The 25,413-nt window shown below is 32.3% G+C and overlaps 5 protein-coding genes across 6 annotated transcripts; 1 reads left to right on the top strand and 4 right to left on the bottom strand.

The window, feature by feature from the left end:
• Positions 1-35: 35 nt before the first annotated feature.
• Positions 36-7,337, bottom strand: LOC114164264 (probable protein phosphatase 2C 60). 2 transcript variants are annotated; one of them, XM_028048867.1, is made up of 12 exons: positions 7,174-7,337; positions 6,902-6,960; positions 5,452-5,574; positions 4,308-4,371; positions 3,383-3,491; positions 2,676-2,829; positions 2,391-2,516; positions 1,990-2,113; positions 1,532-1,608; positions 1,294-1,346; positions 794-848; positions 211-414 (listed from the first exon to the last, which is right to left on the bottom strand). In XM_028048867.1, the coding sequence occupies exons 3-12, from the start codon at positions 5,566-5,568 to the stop codon at positions 211-213; spliced, it is 1,083 nt and encodes a 360-aa protein (XP_027904668.1). In that variant the 5' UTR covers positions 5,569-5,574; positions 6,902-6,960; positions 7,174-7,337. The 2 variants fall into 2 exon arrangements, with proteins under 2 accessions (XP_027904669.1, XP_027904668.1); XM_028048868.1 differs by lacking the exons at positions 6,902-6,960; positions 7,174-7,337 and having other exon boundaries at positions 36-414; positions 5,452-5,568.
• A 4,917-nt stretch (positions 7,338-12,254) lies between these two features.
• Positions 12,255-17,213, bottom strand: LOC114196091. The gene is made up of 7 exons (XM_028086614.1): positions 16,474-17,213; positions 15,827-16,164; positions 15,605-15,755; positions 14,733-15,127; positions 14,501-14,651; positions 13,480-13,823; positions 12,255-13,068 (listed from the first exon to the last, which is right to left on the bottom strand). The coding sequence occupies exons 1-7, from the start codon at positions 16,970-16,972 to the stop codon at positions 12,382-12,384; spliced, it is 2,565 nt and encodes an 854-aa protein (XP_027942415.1). The 5' UTR covers positions 16,973-17,213; the 3' UTR covers positions 12,255-12,381.
• A 2,798-nt stretch (positions 17,214-20,011) lies between these two features.
• On the bottom strand, positions 20,012-20,761 carry LOC114196292 (probable steroid-binding protein 3). Its single transcript, XM_028086890.1, has one exon. The coding sequence runs from the start codon at positions 20,643-20,645 to the stop codon at positions 20,343-20,345; it is 303 nt and encodes a 100-aa protein (XP_027942691.1). The 5' UTR covers positions 20,646-20,761; the 3' UTR covers positions 20,012-20,342.
• Positions 20,762-21,343: 582 nt separating this feature from the next.
• Positions 21,344-22,872, top strand: LOC114196088 (chaperone protein DnaJ). Its single transcript, XM_028086611.1, has 3 exons — positions 21,344-21,670; positions 22,270-22,419; positions 22,509-22,872. The coding sequence occupies exons 1-3, from the start codon at positions 21,473-21,475 to the stop codon at positions 22,581-22,583; spliced, it is 423 nt and encodes a 140-aa protein (XP_027942412.1). The 5' UTR covers positions 21,344-21,472; the 3' UTR covers positions 22,584-22,872.
• Positions 22,873-23,133: 261 nt separating this feature from the next.
• LOC114196087 (protein TIC 55, chloroplastic) lies at positions 23,134-25,274 on the bottom strand. The gene is made up of 3 exons (XM_028086609.1): positions 24,735-25,274; positions 24,433-24,535; positions 23,134-24,344 (listed from the first exon to the last, which is right to left on the bottom strand). Exons 1-3 carry the CDS (start codon positions 25,124-25,126, stop codon positions 23,223-23,225), a joined length of 1,617 nt encoding a protein of 538 aa, XP_027942410.1. The 5' UTR covers positions 25,127-25,274; the 3' UTR covers positions 23,134-23,222.
• Between the last annotated feature and the right edge of the window lie 139 nt (positions 25,275-25,413).

Below are 25,413 nucleotides of genomic sequence, written 5' to 3' on the forward strand. Positions count from 1 at the left end.
AAGTAGACACGAGAGAGAAGAAACAGAAGTAAAACTGATACTCTTGGGCTAATCAGAATATATGTTGTGTATAACGTGAGATGAAGGGAAAATGACCATTCGGATGCATTCTAATCATTTGGTGCACACTACATATATTTAATATATGTATATATCGTATATATGTATGTATATATGATACAATATTTGAACTGTTGCTGAGGAATTTTACTAACTTTCACTTCTCTCTAGTTGTGTTTCAGGTTCAGCTTGTCCGGTTGAAGAGGATTGCTCTTCTGTTGATGCACTGGACTGAGCAGGTCGTTTGAACTGCACCAAGATCATGGTCATATTGTCACATCCCTCGCCAACGGCAGTTGATGGTGCCAAACACCGGTCAAGTACTGTTTCACACACGGCAGAAAGTTTGGTTTGCTGCCACATAAAATAATCACTTATATAAGCATTATCCAGACCATAAAATTCAGGAAAAAAACATTTACAGAATTGATCAGAAATGGCGCCGTGCTAGAGGTCTAGTAAAAGAAAATGGCTATGGTTAAAAAATGCATTGATATTATATATGCTTTAAAAAATGCATTAAAAAATGCGACAAAGAACAGTGTGACTCTGTCCACCACAAAAAATATTATATATTACTAAGAGGCCTCCATTAATAATTCTCTTCAACAATTACAAGCACAAATGGAGAAGTTCTTATCCGTCAAAGCACTCAGTACTGCATTAAAATCAATATACAGTCGCTCTTAATTGAGTTAATACTTTACCATCAAATTAAAAAAGAAGAACTCACCGTGCACAATTGGGCATGAATAAAATCTACAAGTTGTTGACTTGACATGCAATCCCTGGAAATAAGGAGAAACAAAATATTTTCAAAATGACAGCTGAAGGGGACTCTGTAAGCAAATTACTGGTTTCAGAATCACACTCGGTGCCAACAATGCTTTTGTAGATGGCATTGGCATGCTAAGACATCAATTTACATCTATCTGAAAAGGGGTAAATGAAGGAATTTGTTGGATAAGGAAACGGATAATTTGCCAGTTCTGTGATTTCTGAAACTAGAGGTGTTTACATCAGTGTGTAATTTTGAAATGAGATTGATATAATTTACTCGTTTATAGGTATGAATCAAGAAACTCATTCCACCCACACAAGACACAAATAAGAGTCACTCCTGTGCCTAGAATGAAAATTCATTGGTGCTTATCACATTTTAATAATGTAAATGACAACTAAACACATCATAACATTCCAAATCAAATGGAGATGTGGAAGCCACGAGAATACCATATTCCATCACAAGCTAACACCACAAATTCATCTTCGTCACAAAGCTCAACCTATAAAAATTTTCAAATTAACAATGTTAGTAATAACAGCATACATAAAGATTAATACTTTAGACTACTAATAAGCCCTGCCCATGCATTTTATCATGGATCCTTCCGTTATATAGAAAAATAGAAACGGTGGCACATTATCACGGAGGCAAGCTAGCTGAAATGTATTACAGTAATAAACTTACAGTGTTTATGTCTGGATTGGCAGTTAAAATTTGTTTCTCAGCAGGAAGAAATTTATTCTGTTTAAATTCCATGTCACCTGCAGTTAATTGAAACTTATTAAAGGATGAAAACTTTATAACCCATTTCCATTCCACCCCTCAAAATCCCAAAAGGAATCTGTATCTTCACGAAGAAATTATCATCATGAGTACACATACAAATTTGAAATCTCCAGTTATATGATTTTTGACCAATTTCCTTTTCGTGTAAAGAACCAACATAAAACATACAAAACACAACAAGTAGAAAGTTGTTAGGGTGTTTTATTCATCAAGTACACAATTCGTGGATCTTCATGAGCTAAAGATGCAGGAGGGCAGCCAGGCTATCCACTCAAGTTATAAATGAAAAAAAGAGGAAATGGAAAAGAAGCATAATTATTCATTTTAAAAAGTTCACTGGCGCATAGATACATTACCAATAGCTCTTGCAAGATTTAAACTTCCATTAACTCGTCCAGCGTGAATAAAACCACCAGCTTTTAAGATTCTGTCCCTCTCAATCTCAAGATCAGGTTTGTGGTCTCTAGACAAATTGTATGCCTGTAGAAAAAAAAAAAGGCCATAGTACAATATCATAAGTAATTTATCTACAAGATCTGTGTATAGTTTACAAAAAACAAAAGGACAAACCATATTATATGCCATCAAAAAAGTCCCCCTAATAACTTTGAGCAGCCAAATTAAGACGCAAACATTCCCAAATGTAGTGTTTATACAAATGAAACAAAATTTTATGTTTATATGTATCCCTAGCATGTATCTGTCTGTGGATAATATGCATAATTAGTGTTCCATGAATTTCTGCTGGGTAAGTTACCTGACCCTTCCGAGATATCACACATCGCGAATCACCAGCATTTGCAACAACAAGCTGGTTGTTTCTAATAACTGCAACACAGGCAGTGCTTCCCGAAGTTGGTCCAGCAAAATCAGAATGAGGCCCCTGATTGCAATTAGTAAATTCAAATTTGAGAGATACATAAGAGATCTTATTTCCACCATAAGCCACACCATGCCCCAAATTACCAAGTGTGCCCAATGAAGAAGTGATACTGACGAGTATTACTTAGCATATCCATCTTCAAATGTCACACATACTTACCTCCTCAAAAGCCCAATCATCAACTCGGCAATTACCATCACTGCTTCTTGGAGACCAAATCAAACCTTCTATCATCCCACTAAACTTGTTTATCTTATCCCCCAATATTGATAATTCCCTCCATCCCCTTTGACCACGCATCATCTCATCCATTCTGCATAATATTGAAAACACCAATTCATAACATTTTACTTTTGTACTTTCCTCTTAGGACACAGGGAGAGATGTATATGTAATCAATAGTTATTACACTTTATTTCTTTTCAATTAGACAAGGAGAGAGAAGCAATGCAATATCGTACTCCATGTCTGCTCAATAATATCTAAGCTTAACAGGACACAGTAACGAAATGAATATGCAAACCATAATCATCGACTAATAAGTGAGCTACAATTTGTCATTTAAAAAGGTTAAATATAATTTCTTCACACTATTCCAATCATTCAAGTGCATAAAATAAAACAAACTTACGTAACTTTGAGAGGGACCATTGTGAATGAAATTTCTTAGTGTATCAAAGAAAGGGAAAAAAAAGATAGAAAATAAGAACTACAAAATTGAGATTTTAGCTGATGAACCAAATTGAAAATCTTTAGTAGAACATAAATTCAACTTCTTGCAAAAATGAAACATTGAAACCAGTTTTGTCATTTAATTGATGAATTCAGGCACTGCCCTGTAGAAGTGGACATCTTTTTAATCTAACCTTAAAAAGGATTTCTGAAGGGAGGTTCCAATATCTCCAGTTAAGTATGCTTTACTTTTGAGCACCTCTTGGTGGAGAAACTTCGCACAAAACTTTGCAACCACCTTACCTGAAATTTTGGATTCATGAGCACCCATAACACAATTGATTTCAAACTAGAAATAATTTATGAAGTATTTTCCTCTAGATTCGTTGGGGATTATTAAAATTTAGTACAAGTCAAATATATGGCACACAATAGTAAAAACCCAATTTGTAGAGGAAGATAAGCACAAATGGACCTTGATCTTTTCTACCATAAAAAACAATTTGAAAGGGGCAATCAGAATCTGTTGGAAAATCAATTCATTAAATAGAGCATAAGCATAAACACAATTTAGAATCACAGCAGAAAATACAGTTGACCAAGAGATGGAAACCGTGTGAGGTTCAATCTTGAGAAGCTAGAATCAAGGAACACAAGTTACAATGGTGTAAATGCACTAGGGTCTTCATGCATGCCGCAAACTATAATCCATGCCTATGTCACAAAAGATGAGAATTTTTTTTAAATTTAATTCATGCCTCAAAAGTTGAAATCAACTACAACTAGAAGCAACTTTATGACTTCTTTAGATTATATAAATAAACTTTTAAAGAATATTCAGAGAATATTTTCTATTAGAGTACATAGGGCTTCCAAATTCCATTTTTTCTTTTCCTCTTTACTTTCTTTTATCTTTTAGAAGATATTACACGTTTCTCTTCCTTGCCTTCCTAGACACTTAAAGGAGGTAGGATTAGGAATGTGAGATGCTCTCTAAAAGAGAGATGGAACGGAAAAGGTAAAATACCACCCCAACGTGGTAAGAAAACATCTGTAAATTACTCATAAAGTAGTAAAAGCGACATTCTGCCATAAAAGTAACAATTTTTCAAACCTCACCTCCATGACCATCGTAGACACCAAAAAATGAAGTTGAACCATCCAGATTAGTATATGCAGCATGCTAACAAATGAAAAGAGAACAAAAAATCAACAACATATTAACAAACAATGTGAGTGAAAAATAATAAAATGAATTAAAAGATAAAATTTCAAATGCAGAATCGATGTCATCACATTTACTTCCTGAAATCACATTTCACTGGACAAAAATCATTGCTGCTCTATAAACTACAACGCACGCATTACATGAGATCAACGGGTTATTTTACAAATGTACTATTTTGCCACACACTATTGAAAAAAATGCTAGAAGAATGAGCTCAAAGAAATTTTGGGACGTCCACAGCCGTACTTGGAATTTGCTACCAAATATTTATCTGTTTCCACCATAATTAAAGAGAGGAGAAACTCTAAAAAGAATAATTAACATTATCCACCTGTGAACTGCATGCTTCAAATTATAAAACAAAAAGATAAACCTATTAACCACAAAGAATGAAATCTTGGGGGTGAAAGTCCATCCTTCTCCAACAAAACATTTGCCCAAAGCTCAAGTGTAACTTGTTAATCCATAAATATTCTTTCTCCAAGCAACTCATTATTTTATTTTCTTTTTATTTAGACCTCATTAATAATTTTTGTTAAGATGATATTTTTTTATTTGTGAGTTGTTTGTACAAGCAACTCAAAAATTTTAAACTTTCAATGTCATGTTAACACCCCCAGTGGTAAAGTTTGCTTGAGGCAACTCTAAATATTTTAAAGCATCTCCCATTGAAGAAAGATGCTCCAACGAAAGTACATTGCTAGCACTCTTTTTAATGAAAATATGTCATTCCACATGTCACACTAGTTTTTAACAAATCGAGGCATTAATGGAAAATGGGGGAAATGGTACTGCAGCAAACATTACTGTCTAAAGCAACTACACAGTAAACAGGATCAAACTAAGGAGTAGTAAAACAAAGTTCAAATACTGACAGATATCAAGTAGCATAATACCCAGTAAACTCAGGATACTTCTTACTAGACATTGTCATTTACCACATCGGTGGTTTATAGTTATTACTTTGTAATTCTGGATTTATATGCAGAAGTCATTTGATTTATTAAACTAGCAACTTTTAAAATGATTACTCACAGCATCTTCCATTGTTGCGCGCCACCCTTGCATGGATGATAAACCATATCTAAGATGCTCGTTTTCACCATCTTCGGAAAACTTTTCAATTTTGGGAGTGCTGAGATATATTCCCATTGTGAACTGAATTAGAAAAAAAAAAAAAAAACACACATTAACTTTAATTTCTTAAAGAAGGGAAATAGAATAAGACTTAAAGAAAAATAAATAATAGATTGGAAAAATAAGAGTGTAATTGATAATATTATTATGACTGCAAATACTGCATATAAATAAATAGTAATACAAGAAGCAAACAAATAAATTAACCTATTTTTAAGAAACAAAGCAAACATAATGCACAGACTTCATACCAGATGGATATTCCATGTAATAACCACATAAAAAATAACAGCAACTGCTTTGCAAGAGTACAAAAATAGAAATATCACTGTTTTGGAGAAGACATTAGTTCACTTGCATCCAATATTTTGAAACCCAGACCGGTTAGAAGTTTGGGTTCCAATAAATGTAGTCAATGGCACTAAAAGACACCCTGAGGCACTAAAAGAGATCAGCCCCACTAGGGATGTGTCTGTGGATAACATTAAATAATATATGAAGGATCAGCCATCTAATTACCCAACCGTGATGCAAAACAGGGTAATAATACTAAAGAATCAAGAAGCTAAATAAGTAGTCGCTAGACTTTGGGACTCCTGGCAGTTTGCGCAATAGGGCACTATAACTCCTCAAGGGTGCTTTCTGCCTTTAACTACCTCAGTATACAGAAATAGGTATTGTATTGTAAGGGATAACAAACCAGAGACCAAGCTTGTTCACGGTCTCGTTGGCTAAACTTTAACAAGCTTCTGGATGGTATGTTCTACTTTTTAATATATTGCTTTCGCCACAGTGCCACAGGTAATACAAAAAAGTAACATATTTGTAGAAATTAAGAAAAAATGATTAAGATAAATGCAAGGAGGAACTTCGGCAATGCTGCATTCCAAGAATGGTTTAGACAGAAGATAAGAAAATGTTTTTCAAGTCTGAAATAAGAAAGGAGACTACAGCCACCAAAGAGCCATTCAAGCTAATACTTTTGTCTTCATATCAGTATTTGAAATTGCTCCAATTCCTAGGGAATGAATGTCTAGAAGTAGTCAGATTCAAGATTAATGGCTTATCGTTGTTCCAAGAAGTTACATTTCTGATCACTGCTCTTAAATTTAATTGAATGTGAAGATGCTGCTGAGTGCTTCTCCATTCAAGCATTTTCAAGAAAAATACATTATTCAACTGTATGAAAGAACTAACTGTTTGCAATAAAAAAAGAAAAAACAAATATAAAAAATGACAATTGTCAAGAAAATTCGATAAATAGAAGCATGAATTCAAAGAAATTGGACGACGAACAGAAGTCCTAGTTTAGTGGAGGATGAGTAATAACTTTAAAGAAGATAACTACCGTATTTAAATCTGGATTCAGCAAAGGAACTCCTGAACCGATCCACGAGTTTCAAGAATCTGGAAAAGAATCATAAAAAGAAGAAGAAGAAGTTAAGATGGAAAACAAGAAAAATACGAGTGCAGATGGAGTTGCGGTTGGAAATGATAAGTTAACAGTTTGGGGCAAAAGAGAAAAGAGCAGAATGAATAATCAATGGAAAGAATCGCAGCAAATCAGAATCTTCGCTTTCAACAGAGAAACAAAAAGAAGAGATCAAGAAGAACAGGTACCTGAATGTGAAGTGAATTGAGAGGAAATGATCGATGAGAAAATAGGAATTGTGAAGAGAGTGTGAAGAATTTAAAGTGACTGTTCAAAGACCAACGCCGTTTTCATTCTTTCTCTCTCTTGGATTCTCTTTGTTCTTATCCCTTCTTTTCTCTTCCTGTTTCAACTATCATACACAAAATGCAAAATAATTAATTAAATAAATAAATTTTGAAACAATAATAAAAAAGAAATTGATATGCTTAAATCTTTTGGTGATTACAAATCAGAGCGTTGAAGCAAATCCATGGCCCGGATTTGACTCCAGCCTTTTGATTCGATCTGATTCGTTGGTCGAATATGACGTCATTCTTTATCTCATAATGACTTTGTAAGAACAAATATACATGTACCTTTACTTAACCTTATCTCATTTTTTTTTCTTATATGATAATTGTATGACGAATAAATAATGTTTTAATATGACTAATCTTTTAGTGTGGGTTATATAATATGACTTATTCATCATGGAAAATAACTATTATCATTTTACAGATCTTGAAAAGCACATAAAGTGGGTATTTTTTCTGCTTATTATTTTTATATTTTATAAGAAAAATATATTTAATTTATGCAATTGTTATTCGTTGCTAAATATAAAAAATATTCTAATTTTTGTAGAGATAGAAACAAAAGAAAGTAAATTCTAAGGAAATAAAGACAATAGTTTTACTAGGGGACAAATTAATTAAATGTAGTAATGTGTGAAATTTGAGGCTGTTTAATAAAATTATTAAAAAATGTATTCCAAATTTAATAAAGTAATAAATATTCGAATATTTTAAAATTCTGTATCCATTTCTTACTTGTGACGTGAGAAAACTCTGAATAGTTGTATGATATTGGAATGTATTTATTTTATTGTGAAATATTAAGAAAACTAATGAAAGAAATATTATATGAGATACTGTAAGAAGACAGTTTCTTTATAAGTTAAGTGTTATAAGGAATTTAATTTTTAAATATTAAGTTTAATAATTGTCGTTTTATGCTAAAAATGTTTTATATTAATTGGTATCATAAAAAATCGTTATATTTATAACATATTAACATTATATATATATATATATATATATATATATATATATATATATATATATATATATATATATATATATATATATATATTATAAGATACAATATCGGATCGATTAATGAGTTATTGACCTTTTTTATTTTACGGTTTTGTCAAAATAGTTATTGAAAATAACTTTTTAATAAAAAATTGAAATTTTCGTGTGTGTGTGTGTGGGTCATGTTATTTTAAAGAGAAAGTGTATCTTTAAAACATTATTTTATTATATGTTAATATGGAAAAATGAATTAAAGCAAACAGAATAAAAATATTAATGATTTATTGACCTTTGATAAAAATTATTTAACTTAAAACTGTTAGAAAAATATATTTAAAGAAATTAATAAATCTTAAAATAAAATCAAATTTTTAAACATTTATTTAAGAATAATAAAGTTGGAGATTAATTAAAATTAATTTAAAATTCATGTGTCTGTCTATGTTAAGATAAAATTTGAGATCAAATAGGACAAGATTAAAATTCGAGATAATTATTTATAAAAATTATAAAATTTAAGGAGTTAAATTAATTTAATTGACCAATTACTTTTTCAGTTACTTTATTTAAAACTTACTTAGTTTCAAATATAATGTAATAATGTTATGCATTCCTAAAATCTAAAAGAGTAGTTTATTAAAGGAAAAACATTACTATCCGGTCGTGTGAGCTTTTTCGTTTTTATTTTATATCTTTGCAATTTTGAATTCATTTAACCCAATTTTAACATTATTTTACTTTAACTTTTGCTTTGGTTCTTCATATTTGAGCTTAGTATAATTTTCAGTCAAACTTAAATCTTGCTGTTTTTTTACATAAAAGAAAACAACAAAACTTTCTGACCTTTTTAATTTTGTTTCAAAAATATCTTTTTATTCTTCTATGTTAAATACAGAATTTATATTCTTACCTTTCTTTCATATATTTAGAGGAGTTTCTTCTTCGAGATTCTAAATATAGAATTTAAATAAAAACACGATAAAATAAACCAAATATATATATATATATATATATATATATATATTATTTTTTAAAGTTTAGAAATCAAAATAGTATGAAAACATTAATTTTGTTTCAGCAAAAATAATATTAGTGTAAGGACATCGAAGATCATTAAAAGTAAATGCAATATTTTGATAAATGTTTGAATATTTTAATATTATTAAAATGTCAAGATAATATTATTTAGATTGTTTAGATTTTTCTATGATCAGTGATGGTTGAATAATTGAGTGATTTGTTTACATGAGACTCCAGATAATATTGTGTATTATAAGTAGTAATTTGAGTATGCAATTTAGTTGAACTTGATTGATTTGTACAAAACAAAATATACTTATTCTAGTATAAGAAGGAGATAAAAATATTATAGGAAGTCGGTATGAAGAGGATGATATATTTTCTAAATTTGTTGAGTGAGATCTCGTGTTTTTAGAGCTCAAATAGTTAAGATCATTTTACCTGGTGGTCGAGTCTTTTTAATAAGATTCAAATTGTTTGAGTTGTTGTGTGAGTAAATCATTTATTGAGCAAAATGCATTTTTATCAAAAAACTTGATAACTCATTGTGGTTTGGTCATTGGAGGGTCAAATATTGTTGAGTGGATCAATTTGGTGAGGGCTCTAGTACCTGATTGTTGGGTGAGACAATCTTTTTGTTAAGCAAAATTAATTTTATCAAAACCAAATAACTCACAAGAGATTGATTGTTAAGTAGTCAGGTTTCCTTGAACAAACTTTAGTTATAAAAGCCTACAAGGTTGTCATGTTTAGTGAGCTTATGAGCTCACGAAATGATAATAAATATTCTGAGTGAGCATAATTAATGTCTTGAATTTCTAAAATACTTAAAGTTGTGGTAAATGATAAAAGTGTATGTATGAATATACTTGATGATATATGATGAAATTTCATTTAGATGAGAAGCACTTGTATAATGTTATGTGATGTTTTAAATCCATATGAAAATGTATCGTTTGTTGAGATGTGATTTGAACATGGTTGTTTTTAATAAAAAAATACTATATTGAGAGAATGTGTAATGTATTGAATTTGAGATTTCTAAAAATATTGGACTCAAATAAGAAATATTGGGTGACGAGAGTCGATAAAGGTTTTTATCACATAGTTTGCGATATGAAAAAAAATTGTATACGATAGATCATCGTAAATTTATCCTATTACACTGAGAATAAACAGTAAAATGTGATTTTATATGTTTAATGTTACGTGCATATGTATAGTTTTAGATTTCCCGAAAAACGAAATAATTATACTGTTACGAATACGATGTGATAAATTAGTATATATATATATATATATATATATATATATATATATATATATATATATATATATATATATATATATATATATATATATAACACTATAATGAATGATTAGCAATATAAATATTAGATAAAATGTTACAATGGGAGCGAAAAAACATGTTTTTCTTACATCAAAGTCCTATAACATCTATAAAAGAAGATTAACTTTTTTGAGTATTTTTGGTGACGAGCCTAATTTATTAATTTTCAAAATCTAGAAAATAAAAAAATGTGATTAAACTAACTAAAAATGAAATGTGATTAAATACAAATAACTGAGTACATTAATCCACTCCAATTTATAATTATATAATTTTAACTGGTTTTGAACATACAGTTGTTATTTTTTCTTTACGGTTTGAATTAATCTAACGATATATATTATCCATATATCCTTATGAATTGGATCAAAATTTTAGTATTCACTGAATAAATAACAAACTTTCTTAATTTTAAAATGTAAGATTAAAAATATTAAAAATACAATTAAGTAACAAAGTTTAATAACTATAAATTAATCCGTACCATGACTTTATCGGGAATCTTCATCTTTTCCATTAACATTTTTGATTGTATGGGCAAGTTGAGGCAAATGAAAGACAATAATAAATAAATAAACAATTTACCTTAACAAACGTGCAGAAGCCCTTTTTTTCTGGCTCAAAAGGAAACAAAACACAGTTGAATTAATAATAAATAAATTATTTAAAAGTGATGAATCATTGATTTACTTCTATAAATAGTAATGCGAGGATTTTGAAGATAAAGAATTGTGTGAAAAGGTATAAGATCTACCTGGTAATTTGAAGCAGGATATTCTTTTCTTATAGTAATAATATAATAATAAAAAAGGTTAAAAATATTCACAACTTGCAACTCACATTTGTGTGTGACACGTGTCAGTGAGACTGGTCCGAAAAATCAAACAATTATTTATACATTGAATCAAATATGAGGTACGGAAGAAATAAATTTAATTAATTGGGAGAATCTTATGAAAATCTCTGAGTTAATGCTCAAATCTGGGTGTGTTGGTTGCTCAACATGTTCTCCTTTCTCTTAAGTCCACGTCATCGTATAAAATACGTATCACATAATATTTGGCGTATCGTATAGTATGATTTTTTTTTATCTGACATACATACAACTACGTGTACAACATTTTATTCTATAAATATTTTATTTTTTTTGTCAATTTTCTCAGACTGTGTTGCAGCATTCTTTGATTTCTCTCGTGGTTTCATTAATTATCTTTTTTCAATAATACAGAGAAGTGAAAGAGTGGAATGTGCCACTTCTTGATGCTACTCGAGATTTTCTTTGGCATATCTGGTTCGAGATATAACCAAAGAGGAAGCATACATTATACTGGAAAATACATGATTTTTTTTTTTTTTACTTGCAGAGTTTTATAACACAGTGAGATGTTTAAAATAGAATTATAATGTATATGAAAACCAGTTTTTATTATAAATATGAAAATAACACGAAAAAAATATAAACATTTATAGTTTTATTTTTTTAAACTATTTAACGTATCTAGCTATTATTTTTTTTCTTTTTTATATTTACATATTTTAATCTTTTAGTCATATATCAATATGAAGAAGGAAGGGTGCAGGTTGTAAAATTCCTACTATCTTGAGATTAAATGCTTATTATAGATGAGATCTTAACTAATGTTAAAAGAGAAATAGTTATGCGTAAGAACCATAAAACTAAAGAAAAGAACCAAATGTAAGGTATGTACAGTTGAGTAATGTGGTTTTTACTGTCGAAGCTTTCTAAGCAACCACTTCTTTCTCAAGGAGATATCCAAAGCTAAAAAGATCTTTGCTTTCGTCTCATCTTCCAACAAATCAGAAGCATCCATTACTAACTCTTCATCTATGTCTGGCATAGCCTGAAGAACACTCAAAGCATCTTCAAATGGTGAATTGGTGTTCTCTCTCTTATTCATCAGTGCCTTCACAGCACTAGCCATCTCAGACAAAGCTTCTTTCATTCGCAGCTTCGTTTTGGGAAGTGTTGAGTCTCTAGACATCATCGTACCAGGTCTTTTCCTCACATGGTGTGTCATTGGTTTTTCTCTGTCTTGGTTCGATATTTCGTTGTTACTAGTCACATCTAAATTTCCATTTGTTTCAACGGCAACAATGTCAATTTCATTGCTGCCACTCACCACCAAATTCCCATATGATTCCTCAGCATCATTTTCCCTTCCCCTGCCCAGATCTTGCTCTGATATGTCAACATTGATGATATTAACCAAATTTTCAGATGTTTCATCCATACGCATGTCAATGGTAAAATCATCTTCTTCCATCAAGTGAAGCTGCCCCAGATCACTCACTTTGACATCTGATATTTCCATTACTTTGTTTCCGAAAATCTTGCATAAATCATGGAAATTATACAAACACTTGTTTTTATATGAGATGGCATCTGGGTGATCCTGCAAACATCATTCAGCAACAAGTTATGGTCATGGTTATTTTGAATACCTTTATGGTTTATGCACACTATGTACATATATATACTCAAAAATTAATGACATTCATAATGAACAAGAAAAAGTCATCGGTGTGTTCAATCAAACATTCAAGTAAATATCCACAAAAATCAAATATAAGTTCACCAAACAGGAATCACCAATTATCAATCATGATCTTCTAAATTGAAGACTTCTTTATAAATTTTCCACCAAAGATAGATTTCATTTTTTAAAATTGAAAACTTAAAAGTAGTCCCCAAAAAGACCCAATGTTTTTGTTCACGGGGTTATTTTGGAACTAACACATAGAGCTGCTATTTAAAACGCTAGATGATACCAAACAAAGAATGCTGTCAAAGGGGAGGACCAAACCTTAATATATGCATCCCATACATCATCCTTAGCAATTATTGTTTGTAGGGTTTCATTCCATGCAAACTCACTGTGACTGAGAATGTTGCAGATGTCATCATGTTTCTTCATCAAGCATAAATATTGTTCCATTAGAACCTTCTTATCAGATTGTAGTCCCCATCTAGTGTTGAATGTTTGGGCCACATGCATCCAAGCTTCCTCATTGAATAGATTTTCAATCCGATTTCCATTATTTACTTGCTCAACCATAAAGTCAACAAAACAGCGTTCCATTGATTCTGTCCACTCTATTGTAGAACCAGCATCATAAACATTTGAAAAAAGGCCATTCTTCTGTTCACCTTTAAATGAGAAATATCGATAAGAATATGAAACACCATTTAAATTTATATGGAAAACACTTGATTCCCAAAAAAAGGCAATGCATTTTACCCTATTGAACATTTCACAAGTATAGTGATGACAATGTGATATATGAGAGATATTTAATGTCAACCATTGCCCAACTTCCTATCAAAGAGTAATAGAGTGTTTTGTGGTAGATGTGTTACAATAGGATACAACAAGACATGGGATTCTCTTTTATATTTGGAGCATCTGAAGAAAAGAAAATAAAAGAACATGATTTTCCTTTCCATCTTCACAGGAAAAAACAAATACAACTACCTAAGTTTAACTGGTTAAATCAATTTGGTGTAGACTTTTGAACATCCCATTGGCCAGGAACAAAAGAAAAGAGCGAAGGAAGGAATGCATGGTTGCCACTTGCCCTTGAGCTATGTGATATTGAATTCGTGCAAAATTTTGGTCGGATATAAGAGGTTTGCTTTAGAATTTGCTTCAAACTAAAAAAAATATTCAGTAGAAAAAGAAAATTTTAAACCACTGGAAGCACAAACTAACAGGTAGTGGGGATGTAAAGGGTAATAATAAATACATTCATGCCACACTCAACAATCTACCAGCCCGTGTTGTCCAAGATAATGCCTTACTGTAGCAAGTAATGTGAAAAAAAAACCTGCTATCAATGTCGGTAATTCTCTAGTGAGATGTGCATTATGTGCTAAATGGAGATATCTTGTATCAGATCCTTTCGCTCCAAATATTATACACAATTTCCCATAGTCGAGCAAGGTTTTAACTCTAAGTGATCGAGCTTCAGGGTGTGCCTGCATAAGTTTTATGTTAACTTGTTAGTAGAAAAATAAGTCGCAAGACACCTGATCAGAGTGGAAAAATAGGTCAGTCACCTTAGTATAAGAATCCCAAACATGATCCTCTGCATCAATCATTTCTCTTGTATCATCCCATGAAAACCCATCATGCTGAAGAAGATGGTCTACATCATTGAACTGTTTCCTCAAATGTTTGTAACGATTCTTCAGAACATCTTTGTCATATTGAGAATTGAATTGTTCATTGAAAGATGTAATCATGTCATTCCAAGCCTGGGAAATGAATGTCTGCCCAACTCTATTTCCATGTTTGACTTGGTCCAATAACAAGTTAATGAGACATCGGTCCATTGGGGGTGTCCAATATGTTCTAGTTCGGTCGGTGCCACTTGGGTTGCGACTTCCTTTTGCTTCACCTTCAGGGACACGATCACAGAGGTAACTACTAAGCTCCCCAGAGATCTTAAGCCCTACAATATGAATTATAGCACATTCAATAAAAGACAAAAGAAGCAAAAGGATCCCTAATACAATCTACCCATGCTAGATGTGTAGCTTGATCAAACATTCTCGCATCTCAATTAGATTCATAAATATAAGTTTCTGAGAAGATAAAAATATAAAACATCTATAGACCAAACATGTCTTTGGTATTTCCATGTAGTTAATACATCTAAAGTGACAAATTGACAATGCTACAATTGCAACAGGGGGCCTGAAATTCCCTTTCGGAGTTGAAATTTAAAAACCCACAAGTTCCAAACAAATTCATTTCTTCAATATTTTTATGTTCAGTTGCACCTCCGTACTTGAATAATGTATTGGACAATTCTTCATTAGTTTTTGCATGACCGATATGGAGCACATTGTTAATTTTGTTTTAGAAAATGCAAGACAATAACGTAATAAATTGAACAGGATGATGAAAGCTTTTCATTGATACACACCGGCCTTTGTTTCTTCTGATATGACATCTTCGTGATTTTTCTCCGGTTGCAAATTATTGATCTCATTTTCAGACACGTTTCTGAATATTAATTCTAAATCACGATAGTTTGGCAAAGTTTTCGATCTATATATTCGTGCATGAGGATGTGCCTACAAGAGTTTTAAGTAAATCAGTGCCAAGAATCACGTATATCATATACTCACTCTTCTTGACCACATACCTTGACATAAGCATCCCAGAAATGATCATCAGCCAAAAGCATTTGTTGTTGTTCATTCCACAAAAAGCCTTGTTTTATAAAATCGGTTATATCACGGTAGTACTTCAATAGTTTCTTGAACCGGTTCTTTAAAACCCTTCTACCATGTTGACATCCAAACTTAGCATTGAAAATGGCTAGCATATCTGTCCAAGCTTTTTTATTGAATCCATTGTCCACTTGATTGCCCCTACCCAACTGATCAACCATAAGCTCTATAAAAAACTGGTCCATAGAAGCAGTCCAATCCGTCCTGGTACGCTCAGAACTTGGTACAGTAACGGTTCCTGTTCCATCAACTACAAGCACAGAATACATAATTGTCATCAGCTCCCATTACTACAGAACAATTAACTGATTTCCTTGCACATGTTGCACTTATCACCGGAAAAAAAAATGTAGTTAACAAAAGAAAATAGTACAAGTAGTGAGAGCTTAAGGGTTTTTTATGGTATCAACCAACAAAAAAAATTCTTTTGTTTGTTTAAGTTTCGTTACTTTTGCAATAACTACTTTAAAAATTATACATAACATGATTTTTTATCTGTTGACATTACGTTGACTTTACTCAATCTCTGTTCTATGCATAGGGTGGAAGCAATACTCACCCAAATGCAGTTCTTGCAATTTATCATCCGGGCATACATCATGGCTAGATAAACTATATCTTCCATCAGCAAGAGCGTTCCCATATATAACACACAAATCATCGAAGTTCAACACTGGTTTTGTTCTGTAGCATCGAGTATCAGGGTGAGATTTCAAATAAACATCCCAAACAGAATCATCAGCAGCCACGACCATTTGCCGGGCAGCATCCCATGAAAAACCGAATTGAGAAAGAAGACTCTTGACATCATTGAACTGCTTCCACAAATTGGTATACCGAGCTTTCAAGACATCTTTGTCGAACTGTGAACCAAAGTTGGCATTGAACGAGGTGAGCATGTCTGTCCAAGCTTGTTTGTTGAACGTGTGGCCAACCCTGTTCCCTCTCTGCAAATGCTCCAACATGAGATCAATGAAGTAGCGTTCCATCAATGGAGTCCAATGCATCCTTGATCGTTCGGTTCCATTGCTTACACAACTTTGGCTTTGGCCACTCATTGTTTGTTGCTTACCAAACACCAAAGTTGTGTGTATTTTTCGGCAACAACAGTGCCCTCGTACATAACATGCATTTGGAAGCAACAAAATCACGACTTTCGAGTTTGAACACAAAAGGGGTGGAAAAAGTTTGGGGCTTGTACGCTGAGTCAAGTGAGAGGGGGTGGAGTCCAAGTTTGTGCAATATTGAAATCTTAACCCTAATCCAGAATAAGGGATGCAACCCCGCGCAGCATTCGCCGAATGTTTGGCTATAGCTGCATTTATAGATATGGGCTTGAGCTTGGGCCTGGACATCGAACTGAATTCACCACAAGCCCTTTTCTTCCTGTACTCCCGTAACTTTTAATTTTAGTTCCATCATTTTAAAATAACCATTCCACCGTCCTAAAAATAATATTTGTATCATCTAATATGAAAATAGTTTAGAATAAACTTTGCAGAATATGATTTATGAAATAGAATTTTGAAAACAAAATTTTTAAACTAAAATTAAAAATGATTTGTGAAATATCATTTTCAAAACAAATGAATTATACTTTTGGAAAGAGTATAAAATTTTTAGGGTAAGTTTTCTAGAACGTATATGAAAAAAAAAATTAAAATTAAAATTCTAGAAGTATTTTTCTAAAAATATATATAATAACATTCAAAATAAATTTTGTAGAACAAACTTTTTCTTTTACGATATTTTTTATTTTCTTATTTTTCTTATTGTCAAATAATGTAATGAAGAATGAAATATAACAATTATAGTTCAATAATAACAATGACAACAAAACTAGTAAAGATGATACTTTAATTTTCTTTTTCTGTTAATACAGGATAAGTTAATAATAACTGGATGTTCAAAATTTATTAAAGTATATATTCCGAACTAATACATATTTATTTTTTTATTAAAAATACTCATTCATATATATAAAAATTGTACTTAAAATTCCATCATCCATGAAGTCAATAATACGTCATAGTACTTTTCATATATAAAAGAAGTATTATCTGTTATATAAATAGTTAATAATCCTAAATTTTACATTCCATTTGTAGAGTTAACAAGAGTTAGACTCTACAAATGGAAGAACGTAGACCAAGAAAAAAGAATAATGAATAGTAGTCGAATCTCTAATTATTTGTTTATTTATTTTATATCTTCCTTAGTTATTTTATATCACTGATCTTTATAGTTACTTATATTTTTCTTTTTTTTCTGATTCAGTTTTTGCATTATCTATATTAATATAAATTAAATACTGGATTTGATAACTGATGTATATAATTTTTGTATAATTTTATCTTGACTTATATAATTTTGCTCACTATTCACTTTTATAAAATATACTTTTAATTATAATTTTGATTTACATTTAAATTTAAAAACCGTAAATATATTTAACTCTTATATTTATTTAGAATGAAAAGATTTCAACACATTGATTAAGTATTTTTTTCATGTTTGATATAAAGAAATAAAGAAAAAAGTGAATTGATTATGGTAGTTGGAAAGGGTGAAAGAGGAAAAAAAATGCTCCAACGAAAAGGAGAGACTCACCAACAAAAATTTTCACGTGGGAAATAGCATAAATAAACAATTTAAGAACGCTAAATTTGATACTTTCTGGTAGATTAAATCGGTTAAAAAAATTGCTTTATTTTTTTGGTTTTGTGACATTTTACATACCAAAATCGGCTTTTTATTACAATTTAGAAAAACTGGCTTCTAATAGGTTTTTTACTGGCTTCTTAAATGATTACATTTATATGTATCATATGACAAATTTTTAAAAACATCACATTTTCATCATATACATTATTAAATAACACTCATTATTTATTGTTATTATAAAAAAAATTAAATCTAAAAAACCCGGGTTGGAAAATTAGTTTTATTACAATTTAGAAAAACTGGCTGTTTATTTATTTTTTTCATTTCCTAGAGCAGTTAAAAATCACGAAAAATAGATTTTTAAAATAATTTAGAATTAAAAAAACGTTTGAAAAATACAAATTAAAGTTAATCTTTTTAAGTTAAAATAAAAATTATTATAAAAATTTAATAAACATAAAAAAATATTCCAAAGTAAAGTCATATTAAAATAAATAATCAAATTTAAACTAATTAATTTAATTTATTATTTTAATCACTTTTTTATAATATAAATAAAATAGTGATATTTTAATTTATTTTTTAATTGACCTTTTATCTATCACTTCAATCAATTTTTAATAATTTATTTTAATTTTTTTAAAAATATAATAATCTAAAAATAATTAAAATTAAATATAAAAAGATAGATCAAAATATCGTCTAAACTATAAAATATAAAATATATATCAAGGAAACATTTAGGAAAAATTTGTAATAATGGAAGTCATTATAAAAACTCGTGTCAAAGTAATTTTTTTCTTTCTAAATCTTTTGCATGAAAGAAAAAACTATGGGGAAATATTCCTGTCTTGTTAACTGTGTGTTACAATTTTCAATACATTGAAATATTCAACTTCCTCTTATCTTTACTTTCTCGATATCAGTAAATATGCCGATGAAAACAAACCATACTCCTAGTAGGTTCACATTTCTCCATTTTATTCTTATTCTTATGTGCTTCACGATTATGTCAGCCATGAACACTTACACTGCAGAAATTCTTACACATTATAGCAACTCATGTTCATCACTGACCCTGGTGATATGAACAGTATGAGTTAATTTCTCATATAGCAGAGCAAATTCCTTAATTTCTTTCTCTCTTATTCTGACCAAATTGAAGAGCATGCGCTCCACCCAAATTCCAAAATGGGAGCACAAAATAGTCTTTCGTGGATTTTGTTTTTCCTCTGTCAAAACCATATCTTTCTAATTGTTCTGAAACAATTAGGAGATTCTCGCAAGCGGGTTATTTGCTTTTTTTTTTTCAAATCAATCAAAAGTTGTAAGAAAAATACTCAAATCTCGCAAATATAATACTAAACCCTAAAAATCAAACCACCTTCACAGTAACTACGATAAATCTAATGAAACAATTGATAGTTGAATACAAAAAAGAAAACAGCAGACAATGAAAAATTCGATTTATTTCTCTCTGTTTTATTTCGTCTCTTTCACCCCTTTGTACATACATGACACTGGTGATAGATATGAGATTTCAAGAAGATGTGTAGTACTGGAGGAAACACAAGGCAAACCCATATTCGGAAAGCAACAGAAGGAGAAACTGAATCCCTAATCCAGAGCATGGACAGAGAAATTTTATTGCTATTACTAATATTATTACTACTACCAGGGTGATGGATAGGGTTGAACTAGAGAAACAGAGAAACAAAGAGATGGTGATGGAAAGGGAAGAAGAAGAAGAAGAAGAGGAGAAAATCAATTGATAACGCGACCAACGACGGGGTACTTAGCTTGAAACTTGTTCTCCCAATCGTTGAGAACTCCGATCTCCTTTTCGGAGAGGCCGTCGAGGGAGGGGGAGATGTCTTCGTCGTTCTTGCTCATCTTGGCGAGGGCTCTGCTGGCGTCCTTGCCGGCGAACATGGCGTAGGCACCGCCGGGACCGTAGAAGGATTTTCCGGTGGTGACATCGTAGACGCGGCCCTTCACGGCGACGTAAATGGGCTTGGAGGGGTCGGTGCCGTTGTAGTGGCTGAGCTGGTTGGGTGTGAGGTCCATTGGGCTTGGCAGCGTTGATGTTGATGAGATGAGATGCGATTGAAATGAGAGGGTTCAGAATATGAAGAAATCAGTGCTTCACCTTTCATTCTTCCCAACAACTTGTCCTTATTCCACATACCCCACCTATCACCTACTACTCTCCTTCTCTCCATTATTCTTATCATTATAGTTTTTTATTTTCATACATTATAAATATATTAAAATTAAAAAAATATATATTTTAAATTTATTAAAATTAATTTCTTTTTTTTTTCAATTAAAAAACACATAGAAATTATATCAGAGTTCTTTATTGAAGGTTAAAATATTGAACATGGGGTTTGCCTTATGAGAAGATGTGAGCTGTGCCATGCATATATGCCATAAATATTTAATGAAATTGAATGCTGTCATTATTATTATTTTTAATTTTTTTTAAGATGAAGCTATATATTGATTCAGGGATTAATTATATGATGGTTTGTAATCAATCTTTATTTTTGTTTACTTCCAATTAATGTTGAATTTACGTCAATTATCCATAAAATATAAAATGTTGAATTATACCTATATTAATTGTTTTATAGATTTATTGAAAGTTAAAATATTGAACAATTGGGCCGAAGATTCAATAACGTGTGGTCCTTTGGGCTACCCTTCAATTTGGGCTAAAGAAGAGTTCGTCAAGAGTTTTCTTATGGCGGGCGTATGAGACATTTCCAGTGTCCTTTTCCCATGTTTATTATGGACTGTGTTTTCTTTGTTATAACAATAACAACAACAATCTTTCGTTCATCTTCTTCCATTCTTTTTCCTCCTTATTATTGCAGACAAGAGTTTTTAACATGAGTAGGTGCGTCTATTGTAGCACCGCTTCTGCAGTGATTCACAAGAGTTTGTCGAAATCGCCAATTCAAATTCCAATTCCTAAGAATGCTGTAACGGTCAACAGAACTTCTCGCATGCGCATCCACGTTTCTATGGTGGACTCCTCCTCTTCTGATTTCGCCAAGCGCATCGAACGAGCCTGGTTAATTTCCAAGGTTCAATCTCTTTCTCTTTGTCCCCTCGTTTTAATTTCGTTTTAGGTTTTTTCGTTTTCATAAACTGCCTTCTCTTTTCAAAATTTTTAATTTAACTTTATTTAACGTGTTCGAATTCTTTTAATTGCATAGTAGAATTCAAAGGCTGTGTTTATATATTACGTAGTTGGATAATCAAGTCTTATGACTATGCTTGATCAAATACCCTTCCAAGGTTCACTTCTTAATGTGTTTTTGGGGACTTTTGACTAACCATGGTTATTATCTGGGTTGTAAGCGAGATTAATTTTGATGCGCGCAGCGTATAAATATTTGCCCTATCTTAATTTAAGTTTAGTTTACATATGCTTGTTCCAATTAAATTCAATGCTAAATGAAACATTTTTGTCAAAGGGCACCATGAATCTGTGATTAAGTTTTAACGCTTGGATTATTAAGCTGTTCCTGCATAGTCAATGCAATCAGTATCACTGGGCGAGATATTTTGTAGGAAAAGATTATTTTTTTCATATCACACCAAGTTTAAAATTTATAAAATTTGTTTTGATGTTTGATGTTTCTGAGCTGGTCCTTGATATGTATATTTGTGATGCTTACAGCAACCGAGGCCAATCGTGTGTTCATCTTGCGACTCAAAAGGGCATATCGAATGTAAATGGTGTGCGGGTACTGGATTTTTTATTCTTGGTGATAACATGCTTTGCGAAGTCCCATCTAGAAACACTAGCTGTGTCATATGCACTGGAAAGGTACCTGTATCATACTCACTTCAACTGTAAAATCTTAGCCTAACGGTTTACTCGGGATTTAAATTTGTCCTTAATTTGTTATTGTTCAGGGATCAATGTGCTGTTCTGATTGTCAAGGAACAGGCTTTCGTGCAAAGTGGTTGGGAGAACCTCCTACTTCCTAGTACCAAAACTTCCACTCGAATGGTGGTGGAGCATGGCTTCTAAGTCCTGAAAATTGTAGTTATATTATACCTCGTCTTACTTGAGTCTGACAGATGCAGCATTGCTGAAAGGCATTGTCTGGTTATTCATTTTTTAAGATTGAATTGTTACTAAAAACAATCAATTTGTACCATCTTTGTATGTTTATTAACTTGTATAAATGTTGTTGTTTTACCAAATGAAATGAACGCTTATGCTCCCTGAGAGAACGCATTATATGAAGTCATGGTCGGTCTGAATTTGAGAAAATATTCATAATGTCTCCACCGATAATATAACGAGGCTTTTCTGCCAGAGAATGATCAGATCTCTGCCTTAAATTATTAACAGGTAGAACTTTTTTCTCCTTTTCCCTTTCTGGTTTGAACCACAGAGATAAACTTCTATTGATTTTGAAAGTTTATAAGATCTTGTACAAAAACAGTTTTGTATTAAAATCTTAGAAATATAAAATTACTTTAGCTCAAATCTAATTTTGTAAAATAGAAAATACTGAAAACTATACAAATGTTGTGCCAAACCCAATCAATCTGTAACTCATTTAGTCATTAGAGAAACTACATGTATTCATTTGAACAACGATTTTTCCAACTTTTCACTCACAATCTCCTATGTGTCCTAACAAAGTTTGTGGTGTTCATCGCAATGGCTCTTGAGCAAGCATAGACTCCAATAGAGCACAGGGAAGCAGATGCCAAGAGAATGGCCTTCCACTGTTTCCCAGATACAAGAATTGCCAAAGCGATTAATGTAACTGCCACAGCTGAAAGGGCATTTTTCCAAGCTTGGAAAGCTTTCACTGCGGTTCTACATTCTTTGCAATGTATGACATGCCTAAAATATCTGTTGGCTAAATTTGGAGCATGAATTGATCCAATGCCCCCTTTGGCAGGTGAGGAAGCTGATTGTCCTGCAACGAGTCCAGCAGGTGCATGTTCAACCACAGCAGGTTGTTTGGGCAAAGAGATAGTGCTGTGACCAAAATGATATGGCATCCCATGCCCCACTTTGTCCATCCACTTCCTGTATTCAGCAACCCATGTGTCTGATGACTTCAGATTCAGATAAAGGTGCTTTGTTGGAACCTTCTCTTTCAAGAGAATTTCATTCTGAGATGATAAGAATCCCATGTCTTGGTCAAAAACCGTGGATGCATTTTGATGGAAGTACCATTTAGGAAACAGTTTTACTAGCAGAGATGATGATCTTGTTGATCCAAACCTCACTATAAGCATGGATTTCCCTTGCCCAGTTGGTCTACAGAGGAACAGGCCAGTGAAGTAGTTTGTTACACCACTCTTATCAGCAAATTCCCTGTTATTTTGTAGAACACACGGAGCCTCAAACCTCAAGAAGTTAGGCTTGGACCCATCTTTCTCAGCACCCCACCAACCTGCAAACCCTCTATCAGTTCGTTCAGTCACCTCAAAACTCAGTGGCCGAGCATTCTCCCTTTTTGCGGTCCAATCCGTTCTGTCATGTGAGATAGGGACATGAGCAGGATCCATCAGGTTCTCCAGGAGAATAGAGTGATCGTAAGGGAGTTCATGAATTGTTGAAATGTCTGTGAATCCCGGCCTTGCAAAGTTCTCAAACCAAGGTAGTTTACTATCATTTGGAGGTGTTTTGAGGGACAACCACACCCAAATTACACCTTGAGAGTCCCTCACTTCATATGTTTTAACACAAGCTGTCCTAGGGATTTTGGCATCAGCTGGAAGCTATTGAAAACAGACAAAAAAGAATGATCACTTATCAGCATAATGGGACTTTGATTTAGCCGAGGATAATAGCAGGTGCATTACCAACCTGTGGTATCTTCACACATTTGCCCTCCCCTTCAAATTGCCATCCATGGTATAGACACTCAAGCCTTCCATCAACCAACTGTCCCTCTGACAGTTTGGCTAACCTGAATTGTACGAAGACACAAGGTCCATCATTTGACAAACACAAACATCAGCAATCAGTGAAACTACAGAATTTTCAGTAATTGGGAGCACGATTAAAGTCAAAGTAATCGCAAATTCCAGGTGAGATCAAAGAAAGCAGATAGGATGAAAACCACCAAATTCAACCCTCAACTACAATCATAATAAGCAGTGAGTAACCTGTGGGGGCAGCGATCTTCGTAACAGTGTAACTGGCCATTGCCATCCTTGAACAACACGAGTTGTTTATCAAACACTGTGAGCCCCAAGGGTGCATCTTCGGGAACATTCTTAGTGAGATACAAAGGGTACCATTCCTCCGTCCAGTTATACTCCACCTTTACCTCCTCCTCGCTGGTTGGAACCTCAAGAACTGCGCCATCTGCTTCGCTGTCAGCTAAAGGTGCAGCTTTGATGTCCGCAGTGGCGCCACACGTGACGTGCTTGGATCTTAGCGATGGTTTGAAGGAAGGGGAGTAGAGAGTCCAACGTAGTCCCTTGTTTGGCGGCGCGGAAACGCGCAAAGGGAGGAAAGTTCGAGTGGGAGACACGAAGGGATTCACCAACGCCATTTTAGGTAGCAGAAGTGAAGAGTGAAGAAGAAGAAGAAGTAGCAAAAACAAAAAGGAGGAAGAAAAAGAGAGACTTGCACGTTTCGTGTGTTGTTCCTGGCCACATAATACAACACCAAAGACTCATACCCTCTGCCTTATTATGCCCGTCATGTAACAGTTAAGATATAAAAGTAAAAAAAAAAAAAAAAAAAAAAAACATGTGGGTTTTCACTACTTGAATTGAATGATTGTTTTCCTCTTAACTATTTATACATGTAAATATGTTTATTTATTTTACTCATGTG

Source organism: Vigna unguiculata, chromosome 9 (assembly GCF_004118075.2).
Source record: "Vigna unguiculata cultivar IT97K-499-35 chromosome 9, ASM411807v1, whole genome shotgun sequence".
NCBI lineage: Eukaryota > Viridiplantae > Streptophyta > Magnoliopsida > Fabales > Fabaceae > Vigna > Vigna unguiculata.